Source organism: Hippoglossus hippoglossus, chromosome 14, assembly GCF_009819705.1.
Source record: "Hippoglossus hippoglossus isolate fHipHip1 chromosome 14, fHipHip1.pri, whole genome shotgun sequence".
Lineage (NCBI taxonomy): Eukaryota > Metazoa > Chordata > Actinopteri > Pleuronectiformes > Pleuronectidae > Hippoglossus > Hippoglossus hippoglossus.
This window is the reverse complement of record NC_047164.1, coordinates 12202418-12228230: the sequence shown is the minus strand read 5'-3', so window position 1 is coordinate 12228230 and position 25813 is coordinate 12202418. Positions and strand designations below refer to the sequence as shown.

Below are 25813 nucleotides of genomic sequence, written 5' to 3'. Positions count from 1 at the left end.
TATTTTATATTTAATCTCTGCCAATAGATCCCTTTCACCTAAATCTTACACATTGAACCTTCAATGGTCTGATTTCCATGGAACTTGCTGTGCAGGAGGCAGCAGAGGTGAAATCGTCATTATCTACGACTCCTGAACTTTCCTCTAACGGTACCATCAGGTCAGTATTTCCTGTTTTAGGTCAAAATAGCTGAGAAGTTTCAAATGATTCATATTGGGCCCAAGAATCCTGTTCATGACTCAGAGGACTGCAGTACCTGATATGTTTGTAGAGGGCAGTGATGAGCGTGCAAGGTAGTGAGTTCACTCAAATTGGGCCAGAAAGAAGAAACACACTGCGGAAGTATATCCAAAGAGCGTCAAGAACACACATGTTAGGCGATTTCCCATTCAAAATAAAAGTATTTGTGATTGACCTCGCTTAAATGAAGTTCAAAACAATTCGACAATAGTTATTTTAGTGGTTAGGTGTTGTTTTAAAATGCTCTATAAAATCCTGCATAATCTACTCTTGAATGACTCAATCGATGACTGTTATTAGAATACCACAAAATAGCCGGTTAGCCTGCTAAATTATTATGTTTCAACTCTCTGTTCACACTATGTTTGTTGTTATGATTCGTTTCGATTTGCGTCTCATTTAATTTGAACATGGGACTAATTTTGGACTTGCAAGAGAAGATTGTTTTCTAAGTGTATCCAAATTGCTTGGGGGGCGGACGCTTTACTTTGAAAGACCGAGGCAGGAAGTGGTCGATTCCCTGACAAACCGGTGATTTTCACTGTGAGTCACTTCCTGTGGTCATTGAAAGTCCTGTCAACAGCGAAAACAAGCCAGTTACTGTAGAAAGTAGAAGAGAAACGCGGATCCATGGGGGGTAAAAACAAACAGAGAACCAAAGGCAATGTTCGGGTGAGTAAACGCACCATCGCGAAGTAAAAGTTAGCAACAGATTAGCTCAAACCCGTCAGAACAACCCGGGATCAACTTAAGGCTAGTTAGCGAACCCACATGTGGCGGTTCTGCCTCAGCTGTTTTGTAACCATCGCCATTAGTATTCTTTTTTTGTGATAATAACCACGCGTTTCTCTCCCGGCCCGCCAGCCATCGAGTAGCGGCCGAGCTGCTGAGGCACTGACCCGGGAGGGTGGCGTCATCCCGGGGTTCGTGGGCTTTGACACGACGGTGACCTCGGAGCTGAGTTACGTCCCCGCGGTCCACGGCGCAGAGGAGATCGACAACCTGGTGGATCCCGACTTCCGCCTGGTGCTCAGGAAACTCTCCAAGAGGGATGTCGTCACCAGACTGAAGGTAAAGAGTGACTCTAACTTATAGGTTTTCTAGAGGAGCTCTGCCTTCCTCCATGTACACAAAGAGTCAAATAATGTCAGAATCCAACACGTTTAGTGACAGTCTAAACATCTAATGCATCCACTGTTACACAACCTGACACGAGGAATTACATAAAGTACGGTATGAAAGAAACCTTCAAAGTAATGTCTATGTGTTGAAATAACCCCTGTCTGATATGTATTTGGTTCAGGCCAGTGTTGTGATAATGCAGGAACGGTGTATATATAACGTGTGTTCATCTCAGGCATGTGTATTAGTAACGTGTGTTCTTCTCAGGCGTGTGTATTAGTAACGTGTGTTCTTCTCGGGCGTGTGTATTAGTAAAGCGTGTTCTTCTCAGGCGTGTATTAGTAACGTGTGTTCTTCTCAGGCGTGTCTATTAGTTACGCGTGTTCTTCTCAGGCGTGTCTATCAGTAACATGTGTTCTTCTCAGGCGTGTCTATCAGTAACATGTGTTCTTCTCAGGCGTGTGTATTAATAAGATGTGTTCTTCTCAGGCGTGTATATTGCTATCGTCTGTTCCTCTCAGGCGTGTATATATTGATATTGTGTGTTCTTCTCCGGCGTGTGTATTCATAACATGTCTTCTCAGGTGTGTGTATTTATAACATGTGTTCTTCTCAGGCTGTGCAGGACTTCGGGTCCATGTGTCAGGAGCGGGATGCTGAAGAGGTTAAAGGGGTCCTGCCTTACTGGCCGAGGATTTACTGCAAGATATCAGTGGTGAGCTCATCTCACATTCTCATCATATTTGTGAATATTTTATTTTGTTTCAGTGTGACATTAGTTTTATCCTCGTGGAAACAGTCAGGGCATCTTGAATACTTCACCATCATAGATTTTGAACTATCCTGAGGAAAGTGTCCCTGTTCTACAGAACATGCATCAAATTCACAATGAGAGATATCTATGAAAAAGAGGTCTGACTAAAACTACCCCCAAATTCAGGACGTCATTAAACTGGGACTATATACTCTGTGGGTGTGGGTATTCAGGTTTGCTGTGTGCACATTAAGACAATAAGTCTTCATCATTATTTCTGTCAGGATCATGACCGCCGGATCAGGGAGGCCACACAACAGGCCTTTGAGCAGCTGGTGCTGAAAGTGCGCCGCAGCTTGGCGCCCTTCCTGAAGAGCTTGATGGGCCACTGGATTCTGTCCCAGTGTGACACTTACTCACCTGCAGCCTCTACTGCCTGCCAGGCCTTCCAGGCTGCGTTCTCACCTGCAAAACAGCCCGAGGCTCTCGGCTTCTGCAAGGATGAAATCCTAAATGTGAGTAAGAGCGGGGACTTTAGTGCAGACAAAGGGATGTGAACTTTAATCCAATGAGCAAAAATCAACTGAATTAAAATTGTTATTTTGATACTGCAGGTACTTCAAGATATTTTGTTAAAGGAAACAGCAGACACACTGAGTGATCCACAGTAAGTTATCAGTTTAAGTCATTATAGCTTCAGCGTCCATTCCACTCATTGTATATGCGTGGTTATAATGAATGCTATTAGCATCTTTGCTCAGGCTCTGGTCTCCATGTTCTCTAGAAGCGTGACAGCAGAGGAGAGAGAATCCAAATATGTGCGCATGCAGACCTGTTCCCTGCTTGGAGTGAAGAGACTGCTCTCCCTGCTCGCTCAGAACGACAGGGAGGCCCTGGAGCAAAGACTAGTTCAGCTGGTGAATTCTGCGAAGTTCTGGAAGTACAGCAAACACAAGACACCACAGGTACTGGCACAGACTCCACCGTTAACTAAGTAAATCATGTACTTGTTCACCTGAAATGTGCACATAATGAGTATTTATTAATATATAACATTCAATGTTTATTCTATGGTTTCAATTAAATACATTAATCATCACATCATCTTGATCAGATTTTTATTGTGAATAACAGATTGTAGTTTGTAAAGATTGAAAGTGGTAATATGTAATGACTTCACCCCTATAATTCCAAATGTAGTGATCTGAATTTATGTTGCTGTTACTATGCTTTTATGTGGAGTTAATTTAAAGGTAATTATCTGGGGTTTATATTCTGCTCAACAAACCTGTAACACTTGAGTGGACTATAATCTAAAATGATAAATCTACTACATGTGATCTGTTTGTGCCAACCTTATATCTAATACAAGAAGCTGTTTTGAGGAGGATGTTTCTCTAACCACCACATTACGTTGCTCCACAGGTTCGAGGGGCATTTTTCGAGATGGTTTGCGCTCTGTGTGAGTTCACTCCAGCGCTGATCCAGGCTGAAGCAGCACGACTCTGCCCTGCCGTCCTCCTCAGTATTGATGACACTGATCCTATCGTGCTGCCTCCTGTGTGGGAAGCCGTTCTTCACGTCGTGTCTAAAGTCCCCGTAAGCTTGTGTTTAAAGGATGATCTCACACATACAGCGATTCACTTGCCATAATGTTGTCTACTAAATAAAGCAAAAAGGAGTAGTAAGCAACACAAGTAGAGTATAGATATTAAAGTATGTGTTTTTAAATTTTTCATCGAGCCAATTTATTGAAATAACTGACGTATCTTATTTTCTGATGTTTCTGTTTCTATCCCAGGATTGCTGGACACATGTGAATGCCAAGAAAGGCTTCCTACCTAAACTATGGACTCTACTAAAAGACGGTGGTAAAGGCATGGCTAAAGCTCTCCACCCTAATTTAATGCCACTCCTCAGCAAACTGCCCCAACAGGTCACAGATCCAACCCTGGACTTTTACACCACCTTCTTCACGTCCCTCACACAAGGGTAATTTGTTTTCACATGTCCATGTACACTTGGGCTGAGAGCTAATTCATAAATTTTTAAAGGGAACTGCATTATGAAAATCCATTTTGTTGATTATTTTTTTAGCAAGAAAATGATCAATTCATCAGAAGTTTAAATGCCAAAAAGGAATGTTTAGATCATTATTTATTAGTAGTTGTCTAATACAAATATACATTTCATGTTGCACAATCCTTGAGCCCACCCATTACATGATTTTGCATTTGAAATATCTGCTGTATCACTCCTATTCCCTGTGTTAATATTGTTATATTGATTTCAACCATGTTGTCTGTCTGTCTTAGCCTTTCAAGTGAGCGTGCAGCAGCAAGTCCATCAGAAAGTGCAGTTATAGTCAACTCTGTGGTTGAGTGCTTGAGGTACTGCATACTCCAAAACACAGAAAAAATGGAGGATCAGAGAAAAATACGGACCATGCTCATTTCACAGCAGGTGGGATCACAGAGTAGCACACACTTTTCTCACCCTGTCAAATCTACCTCCTGTCAAGTCTCCACGTTTTCTACATTGTTTTGTTGTTTTTCTTTTTGTAGCTGCTACCTCTCCTCGAAAAGTCCCTCGGCAATCCCTCCCTTCAGAATGGTCCGCTCTTCCTTTTGGTCACTGAAATGCTGGTTTCCTGGGAGAAGAGAGCAGGTTTACTTAGTGTTGGTGAAGCAAATGACAGCACGGGCGTCTTTGAAGAGCTTCTGGCTGACTTCTGGGAGGAGCTTGGTCTTCTCTTTGTCAGATATGTTGACGTTGAAGAAGCGGATCCACAGGCTTTGGAAGGAATAGCCACTTTGCTGCAGGCAAGTTTTGGTTTAAGACATAATCACCACTGAAATTTCCATGTTGACACGAAGGACACAGCAAATCAATACGGCTGTCCGATTCATTCATGTCTTAAAAAAGTGGCCAAAGTGAAACAGAAAACAAAATGCCAAAATAAATCTTTTTTCTCACCATCTCTTATGTCTGCAGGTGATGCGCTACCCCGAGAGAGTAAACAGAAACCACATCCAGAAGAAGAAATCTGTCAAGATCTGTTTCTCTAAGCCAGAGGACAACGAGAAAACTGAAGTTGAGGGGGATAATGTTGAGAAGCCTGCGCAGACGGTGTCAGAGCTTGTGAATGAGAAGACGTTTGGATCCCTACAGACCCAGCGCTTTGAGGACGTGGTGTGCCAGCTGGCTCAACTGTGCCTGGTGAATGTGAATGAGAAAAACTCAGAGAGGCATCTTGTTTTTCTCTCCCTTCTCCTGCGGTCCTTCCACACACAGAGGGTCTTCAGTGTAAGTTATTTTTGACTATTGTGTATTTCCGTGTCCGTTGTTTTTAATCATTGTGAGTCGAATGTAAGCACTTCTGTCCACTAATCTACATAATTTATTTATTGGGTATATATGACCTTTTAATGTATATATTTGGCTAAATTCAATATAAAAAAATTTAAAACACTTGTATGTTAATTTTAGATTAAAAAATGAAGTAAGCTCTGAGTTCCTTGATGCAACTGACTTTTCTTTTGATCTGTGCTTCTTTTAGTCATTGGGCGAGTTGGACGACAGCGTAACAAAGGGCGCTGAGCAGAGAGATGAGCTCAATGAGACAAATCCAGCAGTGCAGTTCCTGCTGCAGCGGGTGGTGGTGTGGCTGACTGAGAAGGGCCGCACCGACACTGAGCACCTGGTAGAGATGGTTTTCAGCTCGCTCTACTGCTGCAGCCGGCAGGATACCACCCGTTTACTCAACCACATCACCATGGTAACATTGAATGACGTTGATTTCACCCAAATTTTGCTCTTGTTTCATTGCTGACATTTATGCTCTTACTCTGCTTCCTAGATGGATTTGCAGTGGAGAATTATCCTGCAAATTATACAGAGGGTATGTATCACTCAGTTTATGATAGACGTAAATCAAAGTGTGTTCCCTAATCATGCATCAAATGTGCACTGTTATACATGTCTGTGCATCTCTGCTGTCTGTTCTGTTAGGCCTGTGCAGATCCTCAGGCTCTTGACAGCTGTCGTGATTGGCTGAAAGGTTCAGTTCTGGGCGAGCAGCTCCTGGGTTTGGCTGAGGAGCTGTGTCAGGTCGGACACTGCCCCCCCAGTTCTACAAGCAGCCAAAGTTGGACGCTTATAAGCCTCGTCCTCTCTCAACATCACAACAACGGTGAGCAGAAATACGTACACCAGCAAAGATTATCTATTTTCTAAATACTTGTGGTTTTCATTCCAGTCACCAAACCAGATGAAAATATTTTTGACCTGTTTTCCTCGCAGAGCCTCTGATAGGGGAGGTATACATGGAGAAGATATTAGAGAAGCTGCACGCCACTCTTTCTGAGACCAAGAGTCTGTCGGATGCCGGCAACATGGAGCCACTCGTCTCCTTCATCGGTGACGTTGCCTCCACGTTCTTCTCCTCTGTAAAAGACTGTCTTCTACTGCTCTCTGCCGAGGAACTGTTGCTCAGTATCTTCCAACTCACCGCCCAGGATCAAACACACACTCAGCTATCTAGTATGTAGTCACACACTGCTCAGAACATTTAGAATGTACTTGTGAGGTCAGCTGAGTAACTAATATGTGTGTTTTGTTTTGAAAGACTCTCTATTAGATAAACTGAGGAAAGTTTGTGTTGCTGGGATCCAGTCATTGGTCCAAAACTCTGAATGTGAGGGCAAGGAAGGTGGTTTCCTGCACAGTGCGGCTGTTTGGGTGAAAAACCAACTTCTCACCGTCTGTCTGGACATTAAAAGGTAACAAATTGTTGGTTTCCCAGTTATCCTTCTCCAAATTTCAACCCGATGACTGTGTCTTATTCTGTGCAACCATATTATAAGAAACTGTGCTTTTAACTCTTCTTGGTGGTTAGTTTGCAGGTTCTAGTTCAGGCTGTAGAGAGCCTAGTGGAGACAATCATCTCTGGCTGCAATCAAGACTCCTCACTTCTCATCCAGTTCTTTACTCTACTGATGCCAAGCCAGACCGAATGGACAAGAATCAGACAGGCCTTACCTCCTCAGGTGAGTCCTTCATCAAGGAAAACAACAAATTCAGGCAACATACATTGGTTATGTAAATCACGCATTCATTAGATCACAAAACTTGACATTCCTACATTGTTCCTCTCCTTTTTTCTGTCCTGTGCAGTGGATCAAAACACCTTTACTGTCCAGCCGCCACAGAGGAGTTTGTGAAAAACCCTCCAGAGATATGTGGAAGTTTCAGTTGCCAAACAGGTTGCCAGCCCACCTATGTGCCTGCGCCCTATTGGGGAGGGTTGCCAGGAACGTTGCAGCTGTAACTGTCGACCAAAAGGAGGCACAATGTCCTTCAGACCTTAAAGACACAGGTACGCACACAGGACATTAACTATTGTTTCTGTAATTTTGTGTTTTTCGTGTGAATGTCAATCTATGATCCTGTTTAATATATTTTGATATGCATGTTTTTCTTTGACAGTTTCAGAACTGCTGCATGCACTGCAGTGGTGTAAGGAGGTAGAGTACAGCCCCACTATAGTGTCTGCCTATCACAAGCTGCTGACTGAGTGGGGGCTGTCAGACGGACTCAGCAGCCAGGTTCCAACGACACGCCTGCTGGAGACGTTCTACTCGAGGTGATTTTTGATGAATAAGAGTAGTCGGAAAGAATACTCGGCAGGATATACAAAAAGTACATTAACACATTTTATGATTTTCTCCATAAGCAGAGAATTAAGTCACCTGGATCATTTGAGCCACTTAATATGGATGTTTATTTAATGGGCTGATTACAAAGAACTTAAAAGAAATATAATAAATGTCACCAGCACTTGTTTGTTTTTAATGTATGTTTTCTCCCCAATGTGATTTATTTTAAACGACCTCCACTCAATATGCTGCATTGTTTTATATATTACTCTGTAGGTCAGTGGAGGATGGAGGACTGTGGTCTCTGACTCTAGAAAACTACATCCACACCAACAACTTGGCGACCACTTGCAGTGCAACCATTAGGGAGCTTTACAAATCTGTGGAAAGGTCAGTAACTTTATATGTTGACGTCATTTTAATTTGCACATTAAAAGCTATTCTGTTGTCACCCTTACCACTGTGTTACATGCTAAAAGATGGTCTGTGCTTGATCAGTTTATTCCCAGTGTCTCAAAGCAAACTGAGCACAATCCAGGTCCTCTGCCCCACTATGACCGATACGGACAAAGAGATTCTCGTAACCCTGGCTACTGCTTCGATTATCAACTGGGAAGAGGATGACAGTGAGTAAACACACTTAAGTTTACACGCTAAATATATACATGGGGATTTTTTGACTTCAACCATACCAATGCTAAATCTGACCTGTGTTATCACAGATGTTTATGGAAGTCTGGTGGTGCTGCTGTGCTGTCTAAAAGCCAACACAGAAATGGAGGAGGAGGTTTTACATGCAATCCTGGCCACGATGATGGAGTGGAGGAACAGCAAGGAGGACTGGTTCCTCTTTGGCAGGTAATGTAATCACACAAACCCTGGAAACATTTACACATTGTTTTTAATTGTTCTACTGCTGTACCAACATCTGTCACATCTTTGTCTTTCAGTGACCTGTCCAAAGCATCTGCAGAACAGTTGAACCTCACTGTGGAAATGATGCGTTACCTGTCCTGGCTCGTGGCTCATTGTCCGACGGTTCTTGGCAGCACCCAGTGGGACTTCTTGCTCTGCTCTATGCTAGCCTGGTTGGAGGTGAGATATAAATCATACATACTGTGCTGTTTTGTGACTTTAAGGTTTAGAGGCAAAGGTCAGCCAAAGATTATTTCCTCCAAGAGCTGAAGAAGTTTGAGCCTTGAAGCAGGATGGGTGCCTGTCATCATGTGGTGACAACTCATTGACTCAAAATGGACATACACGCCATTACAATGTAGTTGTGTTTGTTTTGGTTGTACATCTTCAACAACTATTCATCTGCAGTCACTCATTATCTGTGACTTTCCTATCTCAGACTGCCAGCGAGAATGTGAGGAGTCTGTGGAACCCATGGGTGCAGCTATTTGTGTGTGAGGTCGCTGCACTGATAGTGAACCTGAACCAGTTCTTTGCATCGTCCTCGCCTGATGCTCTGGAGACGCTGCCGTCAGAGCTGGCGGGTGAATGGAGAGACTTCTTTGTAGAAGGAATCTACAACCTCCTCTTGCCTCTCCCTATCAACATTACAGGTACGTGTGGGTTTTATTTTATGAGGTCTGAGGAAGCATTCTCTGAAAAGGGAATCATTTTTTTGTTCTGTTTTCTGTTCAAATAAAGATGCCTTTAAGGAACCGGATGATCCTGTGTTCCCGTTTGCGGTGCTGCAGTCGGTCGGTATGGCTCTGACCTATGTGCCTGTGCAGCAGCTCAATCAGAACTCCCTTCCACCGCAGTTCATAGCCGACCAGAAGACGAACCTGCCAGAGCCCTTGCAGACACTCCTCAACACACTGTGTCCTCTGCTGCTGTTTAAGGCCAGACCTCTGCAGATCACCGTCTACCACCTTTTGGAAAAGTAAGGATTTTGTGCACAAACACAAGCCTCCTTAAATTACTAGAAAATGATCTCCAATTCCTGCTACAAAAATCAAATCTTGAGATATTTAGGGCACCCAAAGATTAGTAAAGAAAAACAAATCAACATACTTTCCTCTTGCCCATACAGAGTCATGCCTCAGCTGCCTGAGTGTGATGGAGAAGGAGACAATAACAAGTCTGATGATGACAGAGACGAGCCATGTCTGTAAGTCAAAGAGGGAAACCACATTTCTGAGTAAAGATGATATTGTTTCAATAGATTTTTTTTCCTTACATTTAAGTTTTGTTCTTTAGTTCTCCTCCAGCTGCCCTGATGGCGCTCCTGTTCACCTGCGAGGAGCTGTGCGACAGTATCCTGGCGGGGGTTCAAGTAGGAGAGTTTGCAGTGGTGCAGCCTCTCAGTGTTGAACACTCATGCATTCTGGGATACCTGTTGGCCTGGAAGCTGCTCCTCACTTTTTTCAAATCCTCACCTTCTCACGTGAGTCATGATGATGTCTTGTTTCAGAGCAACTTCAGTCTTTGTTTCTATTATATTTTGTACATTGTGGTTCATCTTTTTAACTAGATGGTCACAAAACATGACTTTAACACGTTTTACTTTCTATTAAAAGTGTATAGAAACAAACAGATATATATACGTTTAATGGGGAGAGTGGGCTTTGATGTGTCGATATAAAAATATTGCTCTTCTTGTGTATCTGTAGCTGCGTGCCCATTACGCCCAGTATCTGAAGAGAAGCTGCTCCCTAAACAAGCTCCTCCTCCACCTCTTCAAACTGATGCCTGAGAACCCTCTGTACCCCGGCCAGGGGGCAGACACCAAGGAGACCAAAACCTTCTTCACAGAGAGCCTGTCTCTGGCTGTTGAGAGTGAGTACACGTTACCCACTCCTACACACTCTCTGTACCTGACTGTGGAATGTAAACAAGCCCAGTGTTTTTCTCTCTGGTGTTTTCTTGCAGACAGTGACAGCGTTGAGTGGGAGCTCCCTCACCTGGCTTGCAGCGTGTACTACAGCACGGTGCAGGACCTGCCTGCCATGGTGCGGCTGTGCTGGAACAGCCAGGAGAAGAGAGTGAGCGCTGCTGTGGAGAAATTCACCATCAGATACGTCACTCCCGTTCTCTCAGCTGAGGAGATCTCGTCTGTCCACTCCAGCACTCAGATGTTTGACAGCATGACTGTAAGTGAGAAAATACATTTCTGTGACAGCTTGCACTAGCTGTAGACTCCAAATGTCAGATTTAATAAAAGCAGACAAACTGTTCATGATAGTTATGGAAGATAAAGACTTGAGGAGTCTACTTAATTTGCCTTCCTCTATAAACCTGTTTCTTTAAGAAACCAAATAATCTAAAAATATATTTGATATAAAATATAGTAAAGGAGCTGTCAGTTTCAAATTATTACTGCATAATAAATAGAAAGAGTTTGGATTTTGGGGTATTTCTGACAGAACTAAATTTTTTGATGTTTTGATTTATTTCTCACATAAATATCAGGATCAATTTACTCTTTTCTGAAGGCCTTTTGTTTTTGGTTTATTTTTCATCTCATCAGCAGTGAAGGTGTTAAATATTCAATTAAATGTAGTCAAACTTACCTATATTGTCCTCGTTGGATGTAATAAAGATGAAACATGTTATGGGAGGGGCCACGTCATCGATAAACCCCAGCATACCTGATCTCAAAGAAATTACACAAAGGTTGATGGGCTTAATAATCATGTAAACTGAACAAATCCTCTGGTGCAATACCTGCATCAAATTTGCAGCATAATGAATCAGAAACAATAGATGCTCTTAATTTGAAATGATCCAGTGCGATCTGGCATTGAATTATAAAGCAGGTGATTATTTGACTGAAGGACTCCCAGTGGCTCAGACAAACAGTGGATTTATTTATTCATCTTCTCGCCCCAGGTTAAAGCCCGCTCCGCAGCGCGGGAGGTGATTGCTACCTATTCTGTGGATGACATCTTCATAGAGTTGGTGATTCAGCTGCCACAGAACTACCCTCTGGGCTGTATCACGGTGGAGAGTGGGAGGCGTGTTGGTGTTGCCGTACAGCAGTGGAGGAACTGGATGCTGCAGCTGAGCACGTACCTCACACATCAGGTAGACACAGAAACACACTGGATAGAAGTTTGTGTAGTAAGTAGGGACTTTTTCCTCAACTTTTGGCGCAGAAGTTGTGAGAATACTTAGTTTTTAGGGATCAGAAAATATACAAGAGGATAAAACATTTCCATAAAATCTAATTGTGTTTTTGGTATCTTAAGAACGGCAGTATAATGGAGGGCCTGGCTCTGTGGAAGAACAACGTGGACAAACGTTTTGAGGGAATAGAGGATTGCATGATCTGCTTCTCTGTTATCCACGGCTCCAACTACTCGCTGCCCAAGAAGGCTTGTCGTACCTGCAAAAAGAAATTCCACTCAGCGTGTTTGGTAAGTTGTCTTTTGATTATCTGTCCAGATCGTCACTGCCTTCTCTGGAGGTTTTAAATAAAATATTCACATCGATTATAGTAACAGAGATGACGAATACCATTAAATGCATACGGTCATATAGTTCTAAGTCAACATTGCTTTTTGACTTTGTTTTGTAATTGTTTTTCTCATCTTTTTTTACAGTACAAATGGTTCACCTCCAGCAACAAGTCCACCTGCCCACTCTGCAGAGAAACTTTCTTCTAACACACACGTCTGCTGCCATTTCTCCATCTACCAGGTCTGGGATGACTGATTACATGCAGAGGATTGCTAAGAAACTCTACATTAAGGTCTACTTTATAACATGGGTAGAGTTTCTCTCTTGAAGTATTTCTTTGACTGACATGATCAGTGTTGTTTGGTACCAAAAGTGTTCACAGTAAAATCCAGGAATAATTACATTTTGGTGACTTTAATGTCCATATTCAGTAGTTTAGGTGAAATGTCAATAGTTTGTATTTTCCAATACATCACTATATTGTATATATGCAGCAGCAGTAGTTTTCCTGCTGATGGTTTTCTGTTAATATTTTTTAAAATAATTTTCCTGGACTTAATTTTTATCTTTTGTGTAGAAGAGGCTGAATCACAAAGCTAGGGAAACCAAAACTGGTTAAAAATGGATGTTCTTAATTAAAACAATGTTCCTAATTCCTAATATTTAGGATTATAAAGAGATGATGTCTGATTAGTGACATCCTTCATGACATGGTACGTTCACGCATGAAAAGCAGGAAGGAGAACTTCTTTAGGTTGATTTTCAAAGTTGATTTTCTCCCAAATGTCAAACTGATGAACTATGTTATCTCCTGTGCCTGCATACAGCTGTAAATGATGCTGGAGAGTAAATAAAAAACAACTTGATGGTTATCATCGATGGATGCAGTTTGTCTTTTATTCAACAGGGCTCAAATAAAGAATACGCAGGGGAAATGTTCGCCACGTACCACACAGAAACTAGTAGATATGTAAATTGAAATAATTTGTCATTGGATCGTGTCCCTGAACCTTCATGCATGCCTCACAACCAAATACAAATATGTCCAAGTGCTGATCTCAATGTGATAGACCACAGTGAGTAATGGCCAAGCTTTTATAGATAATGTGCATCACCATCAATAGCCGATAATGGCTTAGTGTAGCAAACAAAGAAATACTGCTCTGGCAGTTTTTCAAGAACCAGACTGAGCGCAGAGTGAAGGACAGTGCGTCCATTTCCCAGTGAGTTCGGTTATACAGAACAATGAATATTACACAATATATAAATCTAACACAATGTCTGCTCCCGCATATTTTTACCTGTATACACTGACCCACAAAGATAAACCTGAAGAGAGTTGACACTGGTTAGAGATTTGATTCCCCTTGGACCAGCTCCCCTCAGCCAATATACAAGTGGATATATCACATTGTGCTATCAACTGGGGCTCAGGGGGTAGAGCGGGCTGTTCTCTCACCAGAAGGTTGGAAGATTGATCCCAGCCTTTCCCATTCCATGTGCCGAAGTTTCCTTGAGCAAGATACTGAACCCCAAATTTACAGCTGTTGTCTATGAAAAAAGTGCTGCTCATATATGCACCTAAGGAGTGAATGTGTGTGTGAATGTAAAACTACTGTAAAGCACTTTGAGTGGTCATCAAGACCAGAGAAGCACTGTATGAATACAGACCACTCACCATTTACTTAATCTTAGATAACTTTATTCAAAGTAAATGAAGCCCAAGTGCTTCAGCGAACTGTTAAGTCAACCTGAGCCCCCAATTACAGTTGCATGGTATTTCCATATAACTATTACTGTAAGTCAACCTGAGCTAGTTTCCAAGAAAAGACTGTAATTAACCTCAGCCTCTGACTGCTGCCACGTTCCCCCCGCACTCATTTAACTTTGATCCACCACCTCCTCATGCTGAATAATTTATCTGTTTTAATGGGGAATTGCTCTCATCACTGTTGTTCCTATGGAATTAATTATGACAGATTAAGCATGATCAATGAATTAATACCTATCATTTGGTCTGCCGTGCGTGTGTGTGTGTGTTTGTGCAAGAGTGTGTGCATTTGTAATTCATTAATGCAGTCAAAATTTATCAATACATACAGCTAGCATCCATCATCATCTGCCCTTGACCTTTTTAATAGCCATTGATCTGTTTGCCAGGCATAAATATGATGAAATCCCTGTCTGGCATGGGCTCTCACACACACACACACACACACACACACGCGCACACACACAGCCTAACATTTTACTGCTCATTATCTGCTTGATTAAGCAGTGGTGCAAATGTTATGAACCACAGAACCGTCTTGTGTGCGGCCCGTTTCTCTTTGAATAATGTAGCTCAATCCTCACCAGAGGATGGCAGCATTACCTCAGGACGTTACTCCGACCAAATAAACCCACCATTTGAGGAGGTGTGTGTACATATTAACCCGAATAAAAATGTTTCTGTTTCTGGATCTCGAGAGAGATTAAATAACCGACCAAAATCAAATCTATGTCATTACATTCTCTGTCTGGTGGTTTAAATGGTTTTTCATTTCATCCAAATAATTAATATGTAATTTTAAACAGGAATTAATGAGGGATCCAACAGGGATTATTAATGTGCCATCTTTAATTACTCAAATTAGTTGAATAAATTTACCACACGACATCATACACGACAGGTGGAGACCCAGGTTCAATGTTGCCAACATACTTGGCTGTAAAGGATGTAGTTTTCAAGGGAAGGTGCCAGTCAAGGTAGAAATTACTCATAACTCAAAAAATGCAGACAATGAGTGTCCTTTAAAAAACTTAAATCACCACTTTGATATTATAATGACTGAATTTCTTTAACAAGTGAATATGCAAAAGATCAGAAGTGTGATTGGGATTGTGGGAGTGTTGCAGAACAGGTGTTGATCAGCTCAGATTCACGTTTCTCCTTCCTGTACAGTGAAAGACGCCCTCCATGCTTTAACCAGCCTCTGACCCACTTGCATGAAACCGCTGCACCAGTACAAGCTAATTAACATCTGACTTGTGTATGTACAACCAATAAAATATGAATTAATGAATTAAAACCTGCCTACAACCAGTCGCCTCGCCGGCCTCTCTGGCCTCCGAACCTGATTGGTGGAGGCGGGGTTGCCTCATAATTAGCCCAGCTCTCCTTTAGCTCTCCCTGACCCATTTGCGAGCCCATTAGCATTCCGAGCCAGTCAGCTGGTCCTATCCCAGTTGCACCACTCCTCCACACTGCAGGCAACCGCTCAGCTCCGCAAATGGCTTTGAATGAGTCTGTGTGTGTTCGTGCAGGCATGTGTGAGTGTGTGTTTTGTGTCTGTACATGTGTATGTATTGCTCTGATGATGATAGTTATATTGAAATGAAAGCCCACACAGTCATTTTATTTGTGTCTGCCTTGCCGTACTCCCCCGGCTCCTCCTTCCCTTGCTCTGGGCCTCAGTCCCATCTTCCCCATCACACAGCCACACTGTATGAAATCACACAAAGCACACAATCAATATCTGAATTTAAATGGAATCCTGGGAATTTATCGGCTTCATTTATCCTAAACCAAAGCAGGGAACTTCATACTATGTGGGTTATTTCCGCAACTGCCCTCAACTCAAAAAGCAAAGTGATCAATTTTATTAGCACTTGAGGTTTTCATATTATGAATAAACAACGACTATGGATCTCAATCTATTGGCTCTTAGACGTTCATTTGTGTTAGTCATTATGGCTTGAAAGGGCCGCCTGGTCTGACACAGTTTAAATCTACTGTTATTACTCTGTCATCACATACAGGCTCTTTATGGTTTTCTATTACCGCTGCCGTGTTATAACAGCAATGGGGGACACCAAAGTCCGAGTGGCTGAGTGGCCTGGTTTTACAAGACTCTGGCTCAGATTCAAAACCATAGTGAGTAGATGTACTTATATTTTAATAAAGTCTAAAGGAGAAATCAATGAACAATAGAACATGTAATATACATTTTTCACGGTCTGGTTTAAAGTTTGGTTTCAGTAGTCATTGATGGGTAAAATGGTGTGTTTTTTCTATTGCATGACTATTACACATTTTCATTTTGAAAGAGTAACATTTTTTCAGAATGGGTGAGAAGAGGCAAAGCATCATAGAGAAACAGCCAAACATTTTCTTAAAGTGCTGTTTAAGTCTAATTCACTAAACTCTTTCCCATGATGAAACTTTTCAGCCCAAGGGGAAATGCTTGGCGAAGGACTATTTAAGTATTCTGAAGCGCTGCCTAAGTTCACAGTCAAGCACCAGCAGCACAGGTCTGCCTACGAATAACACTGGCTGTGTACTTTTCACCAGGCGTGACAATGTGGCTGGGATTGTTTTCACCTTCTTTGTATGTGCGCGTGTGTCCTGGAGACACCTACACCTACTGCGGCAGGAAATACCACATTGGTGGTTTTGAGTACTTTGGCAGGTGTGTACTTCTGTCTGTGTCTGTGGAAGTCGTGCAAGATGCAGTCACGAAACTTTACGGGGGGTGCAGTTAAGATAATGAAGGTTCAGTTTGAAGTTGAGTGTGATCAGACCCATAAGTAGCTACTGAGTACTCATATAGTAATGACTACTGCAGTACTAATGTGATAATGTAGTGTTGACTACTGCATATTCATAATGTAGTAATGACTACTGAGTACTCATACAATAATGATGACATTGTACTGATGTGATAATGCATTGACCAATGAGGTCTCATGTTATCATGTGGTACTCACTACTAAGTACTCAAGTAACAATGCTTTTATTATTGAGTAGTCATGTAATAATGTAATCACTACTAAGTATTTGTAATAGTGTCTTTGTGATTACTGAGTATTCATGTAATATGTAGTAATTACTACTGAGTACTCACATAATGTATTGACTACTAAGTATTCATGTAATAATATATTAATGACAACTGAGTACTCATATAATGATGGAGTAATGACTAGTGAGTACTCATGTAATCATGTAGTAATGACAGCTGAGTACTCGTACTATTGACTACTGAGTACTTATATAGTAATGTAGTATCCACTACTGAGTAGTCATGTAATGGTGTAGAGTTGAATACTGAGTATTCATATTTTTGGCTACCAAGTCCTCATGTGATAATGTAGTATGAGTACTTGCAGTATTGACTACTGAGTCCTCATGTAACAATATCTTGACCATTGAATAAACCTGTGTCGAAGCACGAACATGTCAGCAGGCTGCTCTGATCCCATCGCAGCATGGTCTCCAGTTTGTTGTACCAGAAACTTTCTGTATGTGGCTCCAGTCGACCAAAGTAGGGCCCTCGTCTACAAGGAAATAACAGGACACGAGGACTGGAGAAGGAATCTGAGCCTGACCGAATCCTTTTAGATGCAACTAGGACAAACACATGAGTGGTACTTCCTGAATATTTTAGCTTGAGTCTGTTAACTCCGGCACATGAGCTAAATAGAGGCAGGGAATAGGGACAGTACGGCTTCACACTTCGGGCAGTAGCTCACTCCGAGTTCACTCTGCAGTCTTACTCTTATATAAATTAGCAGGATGGATTTACTGTGCACTCGGTATGACTCACAGTGCAGGAGGTAGCAAGAGTTCACATGAGACAGACCTCTATCAAGCCCCATTCCCTAAATTTAGAGAAACCCTCAGGCATGTCCATATATTGAACAAATGCTCTATATATTGTGATAGAAGCAAGGAAATGGAGTTCTGTTGCCCATGGCGAAATTTGATTTACTGTTCTATTTAAATGGCCACATTGTTTCAGAGAGGTTGGTGTTTCCATAGCTTAGCTTGAGGGCATTCAGATACATCATGCTGTAAAGCAACCAGACTTTTAACATACAGCAGAGAAGGCACACGGAGTCGAGGGAAGCACTGAGCCCGGGTCACCAAAATCATACTCTGGATTTTACTTTGTGCATTTTGTTCTTGCTTTGGTAATTGTTCCAATCAAGGAAACTTGCCTTAATCCAATTCTACTGCACAAATTGAAGGAATTGTTATTTTACAGTAAGTGCAAACAGCAAACTTTTACAGCTGTCTACCATGCGTACAGGGGCTCATTGTGGTGACTGAGTCGATCCACAGCATCTTCAAGAAACCTCATCAATCTGATGACTGATTAACATGAGGTAGATGTTTATGGTCCCCAGAGGATGAATGACTTTTGTGATCCTCTGACTTCTCCCCTGGCACCGAGGTGGACATTTGTGGTTTTGCGTCAAATATCCCAACAACACTCGTGTGATGGGTTGCAGGCAATGAATTTTAAAAACTGGTTTTCCTTTTAGTTTCTGACCAACTACCTTTTAAAAAGATTGTCTTTCCTATTGGCCTGTGTGTTTCGTGCTAATAAGCCAATGTTAAGATGATTAGAATTTAGCTCATTGCACCCTGTGCTGACTGTAGACTATATTTAGATGGACGTTTTGACAGCTGCTAAAAAGTGAAGCCAAATCCACTTGATCGCCCCCCTGGTGGCTGGCTTCAGTATGGGTCATAAACGCTGCCTTCTCCATGTTCCTGGATAGGACATGGGCCAAACTAACATGCCAACAGAATTTTTTTTTTTGATCTATTAAACATGTACTTTATTTTAGGTAGTTCTTGTCACACTGATATATGTCCAAGTGTTAATTTTTCCTGTTATATGTTCAGGTTGTAATTTGTTATTTGATGCTATAAAAACTGGTGAAATATTATGATCTGACACTGACTCGTGGTTGGTCAAGAGCGTGTATCGGCTGGACCTGGATACCTCTGCTCCACACCACGGACTCAAGCTCCAAATTGTCAAAATCGCAAAATGGTGGCACTTGAATTTATTTTGACTTCATTTTGTACAGTGGGAGGAAGTGGAGACGTGTTGTCCGTCTTTATTTACAGACCAGGACACGAGCACGGCTGTTTTTCTTCTCAATAGACAGATTTTTGATTTTTGTTTTGCAACGTATCACTCAAAGAAAAAGACACGAAGCTCGAGCTTAATTTGTCGTTTTCTCACTTTGACATCAAGGTTGCCGCGGCATCTTAGCTGACATCACTCAGAGATACAGACGTACGTTAACTGTTTTTAGTTACCTGTCCCTCGCTGCTTCAGCCGTAGTATTTACTGTGGTAAGTATATCACATTCTGAACCAGGCCGACTCTACCTGTCTGCATCCATCATCAGAATGGCTTGGCTGATAAATAAGTGTAAGGTGTGACATGAACCTGCGCAGCGCCACAAACGTAGTGAGAAAACATCAGATCCTCGAAGTTTCACATAATTAGGTAAATCCTAATTGCCAATTACTTTGATTTGTAATCCAAAAGGTATTTAATGAGCTCATTTAATGGTACCACGGTGCATGATGGAGTATGGTAATTGGTTTTTATAAGAAGAATAAAAATAAAGGTGTGCTTGTGAGCTGGGTGGCGTTATTCGCCCAACGCCATTATGTGGCATTAAAAGAAAGTTTTCTGCAAAAGAACTTTAGGGAAGAATCTCAATATCCCTGCTGTAGTCCTTCAGACAAAAATAGACACATGGAGTTTTGAAGTGAGATGTTTTGGCGCTGGCAGCTCCCTTCTTAATGATCATCCCCTGATGATGATGTGTTTATGTACATCCATCTTCAAGGGTAAAACTAAAGGTAAAAAAAGTCATACAGCTGTCCTTGCATTTTTTTTTTGTGGTTTTTTTTGCGCTGCTGCAAAAGTGGACGTCTTCACTCTCCAGCTCTAACAAGGTCGGAGCTGTCAGGAGAGACTGAGGCCGAGGAGCTAATATACTCAGGCCAGGAGGAAGAGTCATCCCTCATACGCACACAGCAGACGGAAAAACTGGAGGAGAGATAGTAGGGAGGAAGAACAGTGTGAGACCGAGCGAGAAAAGCAGGGGGATGAGTGAGAAGAAGGGGAGATTAGGACAAGTCGGACAGGGAAGACAGAGAGAAGAGGCAACAAGATAATGGAGAACTGGAGCAGGGAGTGGGGGATGAAGAGTGGAGAGAGGAGTGGAGAAAAGAGAGGCTGGCTGTCCTACCCTAAAGCAGTGTTGATATGACAGTTGTCTGAGGCCAAATCTGAGGCCAACTCATTCCACTGATAAATGCCTCTGGCTTTACCAACTTTCACACTGAGCTATGCATGCACAATACTTTATCTCTTTTTTTCTATCTGGAGAACAACTCGCTCGTAACGCTTTAGTTTCAGATCAGTTGTATCTGAGCTTTAACTATAAATTCTCTGCAGAAGGAGACATTGTTGGCTGAATTCATTGTTAGGGAATGAAACAATAAAAACCAACCTTGTTTATTGATGTAACAGGTTCCAGATTAGTTATACAGTTGGCCACTGTGTTGGTTTTAGAGGAAAATTATACAGATTAAAAAAATTTAAAACTATTCACTGACCAAATAGCCTATAGTTTTGGCTGAACCTTCGAAAACTCACTAAGAATACAAAACACACAAGACACACAAAACATTTCTCTTACACCGTTTAAAACCAGAATGTAATACAGAATTTCTAATGATTATCTCCGCCAAGGATGTTGTTTTCATCCCTGTCTGTTTGTAAACAAGACAAAAACCACCGGACATATTTTCACAAAACTTGGTGGAAGGAAGCAGTTTGGGTCAGAGAAGAAACCATTACATTTTGGTGCCAATCCAGATTTGGAGGTGGATCCAGGATTTTTTGTATTTTTCATTTGACATTGTGAAATAGGGCAATCTTAAAATTGTTTCATGATTTCTCTATCAAAAAAATTCATATACATTCACTGAAACTGAACGTATAGACTACAGATCTATAGGCTGGCAGACATGAATCTATGGGAAGTGTGTTTTTCCCTTTACATCTCTCACTCTCTGCTGCTCCCTGGTTTCTTTTCCTCTGACCATGGCGGTTTCCCATTTTGCCAGGCAACCTGTCTAAAATAAGACAAGAAGGTAGACAGTTTTTTTTTTTTTTTTAAAGATTATTTTCTTTGTCAGGGGAGAGAGAGGGGATCACATGCAAGATTTGAACCGCTGCTGGCTGTTGTGATAAAGTCCTTATTTTTTACATGGTAGAGAAAGGTCCTGCTGCCGCCTTGCAAACCACAACCCCATTAAACCCCCCATTATCCTTTGCAGTAACCACGTGAGTCCAAACCACACTGAACCAGAACCCTTACTTTAACCTAAACCCAAACTTTCTTCAGCCCTGATGGTTTCTAGGTGTGTTGTCATTTCTGACACTGCAGTGAAAGACTCTGAGATGTGTTGACTTATTGTTGCTTGCTATTTTCTCACCAGTGGAGCTGACTGTGGACTGCAGGCTAAACCGCCCCTCAGGCCACTGTTTACTCCTCCGCTGCGCTCCTACACGACCTTTATCTCACTGACATTAGCATGACTCAGTTATGCCGACACCGGTCTGCAGCACTCAGGCGCACTCCTGTGCCCTGCTTATCATTTTCGTGTTTGATTGGATGTATTCAGCTAATGACTAATAAATAAAACTAATTAAGCGCTTGATAATGGAATGATAATTTGACATCAATTACTCACTCAGTGCAAAACCGGGACAATTAGGTATTTCAGCGAGTGAGTCAGGAGCGGGGAGGGAGGAGAGATAGACACCTGAAACCGACGCTGCCTATGGGCTAATACTCATGTCTACATTATCTCACTGTGCAATGGTGCCATATCAAGGGTAGGAAAATAACAAGGTAATCAATTAAGTTAACCATGCAATTAAGTTAATTAATTGCTTGTATGCCCAGGAGCTTCCCGGGGCTTGTGCTGTGGACTGCATTACAACACTGGCCAGTGATTAGATTACAGAGTTAGTAATGCCATTTGAGGCTCAAGTGTGAGAGCTGCAGAGTGGAGTCCCACCGGTTGCTGTAATGCTTCTATCTCCAAATTAACAGTATAATGCACCCGACCGCATCAGCAGCAGCAGCAGCCGGTCTGTGGGGATTCCAGTGGATTGCGATGCCTTCTTTAAGCCAACGCGGTGTAAAGTAAAATCTCTTTTGAGAGAATCTTCATAACGGTGAAGATTAGATCACTTCATTGTAGTGTGTGTTTACTGAAGAGGAAGGGGAGAGAAATTGCTTTGGCACAGAGAAGTGCATCAGAGGGTTTTACTCACTGTGCTCAGATAAACAGCTGATGGGAACAACACAGCGGGTCTTAAAAAAAAAAAAGAAGACAAAATGTCAAAGTTGAAACGTACTTTATTTCAAATTTCCTTCCCTTGGAGGGTTTTTCTGTACGAACTGCCCGACTGGACCTTGGTTACACTGGTAACAATGAAAACTCAGTCACGTATGTGTTTCACCAGCTCACTAACACGTAGGAGTAAGATAGGAAACTGTATATTTAAATCAAGTAATCAAAAATCACACATTGACACAAGATACAGCCTCCAATTAACTAACTTTTTTAACGAGTCGATTTTTGTTGCATTGCTCATTTTAATTCTATGTTTTTAACAGGAACAGACTCATAAGCACCAGGAATTGAACCCCGCATATCATGAAGTTTATGGCCCAAATTAGTTGTAGCTTCAAATTTGTGCCGACATCTCACTTTCGTCATTTTACATTTATCGTGTATTTTTATGGTTTATACTTTAGGCGGCCGTTTACCGTGTTTGCACTTTTGTTACATCATGTCGACAACAGCAAGTTTAGTGTGCGTTCATCTCAATGTTATTGCTGAATATGCAATGAGATTCGTGATTACTGAAACCCAACAATCGCCCCAGTTCCCTCACCTATTTATCCATTCAGCTCACGGCCATTTTATGCCTGTTTATTACAAACTGAGTTAAGGAACAGACTTGCAGTAGTGTAAATATTGAAAACTGATTAAATAGCAAATTGTATGTGTATTTAAATACACACACACACACACTCTTTCTCTCTCTCTCTCACAGACAATAGGTTGATTTGCAGTTGCTCAGCCGTGTCTCTTGTGCGGTTTGTCCATGCAATCCTGAAGATAAGAGACGCTGTCACTACTGTGATGTGCCGCGTTTGAGCACCGTGCTACGACGCCACACATCTTTGGTGGATTTTTTACCAGAACAGAGTGTTTCTGTCCTTCTGTCACGTTTTCCTCTTGTATCATAATGAACACGCTGACAGTCGAATTAGCATGGTGTCACTGTGGTAGTATGCTTCAGCGACACGGCTGCACAGCTGTCCCGCTGTGATAGCACCCCACACTCTATTAAAAGATCATAGCGCAGCCAATGGAACATGTAGGATGGTGTGTCGTCAAGTAGGCCGACTGCGCCATTGTTGGGAACGACTCCTTCACTCGGCCCTTTCAAGTCATTTCAATACATTTTATTGGGTTTAAAAGCTTCTTCTCAAAATCTACAGGAGTATCTGCAGCGATGACAACAACACTGAAATTGCCTAAAAGGGATTTAAAGGGTTGTTTCATTGTGAGGCACCATTATTTGATGCAGAGATTTTCCTATGATCAATAAGACTTTTGAATCCAGGAATCTTCTTTTTTTTTGCCAGGAGATAATGAATTCTGTCCTTTTCTGTATTTTTCACACATGATACGCTTAAGGCCTGCACCTCATACTGAACATGAGAGAGGTGCAATAAAAAAAAACGAATTTTCATAGAGTCCCCCTGAGAGAGCTGAGGACATTCACCCATCACTCTGAAACAGGGGTCCTATTTTTCAATACACACACACACACACACACATACATACATACATACATACACACACACACACACACACTGTGGAGAGGCCTGAGTTTTAATAGGATCCCAGGGGTTATAATGTTATTGTTATTTCCATCCAGAAGATGCAAAGATGTACATAATCAGATTCACATGTAAGCATGCAGAGACGCTGCACACATGCATGAATGCATGAACACTGGCAGGACCATATAAGCAGATACTCCTCCTCCTCCCATCTTTGTCTCCCCCTGTCACTCTTACACACACACACACACACACACACCTCGACTTGCAGCATCATTCTGTTACCATTGTTAAATTAATTTACAAGCCTGAATATTAACTAGCGTCTGTGATATGTGTGAATTCTAAGTTCAGCGTCTATTCACAGGGGGAGAATTTTTTAAACTGCGACTGTATAAATCTTGACTCCTCTTTTTGTCGGGAGTTAAATTAGTTAAAAGAGTGCTTTAATGCAAACAGCCAAAAACGTTCTCCTTTTCAGGCACTTCATCTTGTCCAGTCAGCATACACTTAGCGAGGCAATAAAAAGCAAGTTTGTTGTTAATGTCTCCTTCCTCCCCTCCCTTGATTTATTGCAAGAGATATTTTTATGGAGGAAATGTGCATCTGTGTTAAAAGTTAAATAAGGACGCCCATTTAGCATGGAGTTATGAATTTAGTGCAACACATACTGTTGATTACTGCGGCACTACAGATCACTGCTATTATTGCTGTGGATAATCAAGCTTTAACATATTGACGAGGAGTGTGCAGAGAAAACACTACTTTGTGTTTGCAGTGTCTTTTTTCTTTTTTAACCAAAGGTTTCTGTGACCTTGTGTGCGACCTGTCAATCATATGAAGTCCTGCAGGATGATTGAAAGTATTTCTGACACGGACCGTACCACAGCGTGCGACGCACCTTGCATACATAAGCGTTTCATATTAAGTCAGGAAGATTGACTTTGAACATTTGACACCAGGTCTGCTGCAAACATAACATGAAAGTGGGCCCATGGGACAGTAAATTGTTGCCAGATTGTGAATAAATATAACATTTATGATTTTTAACATCTTTAAAATTTGTTATTAATAGCTAGTTCACATAAAAGTTCTTTTTTTTCAACGCAACCATCAGCACCCACTGGGGCTTACATTTACCTCCACAGAGGAGGTATGTTTTAATCATAGACTGTATATAAAGATGGACGAAAACACTCCACTTCCTCCCACTATATAGAAATAAAGCCAATTTATCCCGGTTACAAACGCTTTTGAATTCAGAGCCGGAGTCTTCAGGGGAGTGATTGGGAGATGGCGCAGTGGAAGCGAGGTCCGGTCGATAAATGAAACCTAACCAATTATCAATCAGTACTTGCACAAACATCAGTGTGATAATAACAACCTAAGATGACAGAAACAATCTTTGACGTTTACTTTTCACCGAACTAGGTGGCTGGATCGGGCAGGGGAAGAGCCCATCACATTTTGGTGTGAATCCTTTAAAGGGTTAAATCATCTCAACAACGTTTTCTTTATTTTTTTTTTACATTTTCATGAACTTGTCAGGAAATAGTTATTTGTTAGTTATTTGGTGTAGGTCAGGAAAAAGCGATTTGGCCTTTGTGGAGTTAACACTCTATTCTAGTTATATATAGTTTTTATCAAAAGAGTTTAATAGTCAAGACAAATTCTAACAAAGTCAGTGCATGAAGGGCAGACCACAGATGGATCAATGCGGAACTGAGCTGGATCAAATGCTCATTAGGACAATTCTGCTCTCAGACGTCCCATTCAGTATCCTAATGAATAATGATCAATAACTTCTCTTTTATAGAAAGTCACACTTTAAAGATGCTGCATTGCTGATGTTGTCAAAACAGTGAAAGGAGACTGAAGCGTGATCACAGG

At 41.7% G+C, this 25813-nt stretch overlaps 1 protein-coding gene across 1 annotated transcript; it reads left to right on the top strand.

The window, feature by feature from the left end:
- Positions 1 to 773: 773 nt before the first annotated feature.
- ltn1 (listerin E3 ubiquitin protein ligase 1) lies at positions 774 to 13059 on the top strand. Its single transcript, XM_034606962.1, has 32 exons — positions 774 to 913; positions 1106 to 1312; positions 1980 to 2078; positions 2402 to 2632; positions 2732 to 2784; positions 2902 to 3082; positions 3543 to 3716; positions 3919 to 4109; positions 4433 to 4580; positions 4682 to 4939; positions 5112 to 5423; positions 5677 to 5895; positions 5977 to 6018; positions 6129 to 6309; positions 6420 to 6659; positions 6745 to 6898; positions 7015 to 7165; positions 7293 to 7494; positions 7605 to 7761; positions 8051 to 8164; positions 8273 to 8400; positions 8497 to 8632; positions 8725 to 8869; positions 9129 to 9342; positions 9431 to 9668; positions 9819 to 9896; positions 9986 to 10172; positions 10399 to 10564; positions 10658 to 10878; positions 11618 to 11812; positions 11977 to 12144; positions 12331 to 13059. Exons 1-32 carry the CDS (start codon positions 872 to 874, stop codon positions 12391 to 12393), a joined length of 5295 nt encoding a protein of 1764 aa, XP_034462853.1. The 5' UTR covers positions 774 to 871; the 3' UTR covers positions 12394 to 13059.
- Positions 13060 to 25813: the final 12754 nt, after the last annotated feature.

Bases quoted from the DNA above. Each gene is read 5' to 3' on its own strand.
- ltn1 (XM_034606962.1), top strand. From the start codon at position 872: ATGGGGGGTAAAAACAAACAGAGAACCAAAGGCAATGTTCGG. The intron at 2,633-2,731 runs GTGAGTAAGAGC...TTGATACTGCAG, and splicing joins GCAAGGATGAAATCCTAAAT to GTACTTCAAGATATTTTGTT. The intron at 6,310-6,419 runs GTGAGCAGAAAT...TTTTCCTCGCAG, and splicing joins CTCTCAACATCACAACAACG to AGCCTCTGATAGGGGAGGTA.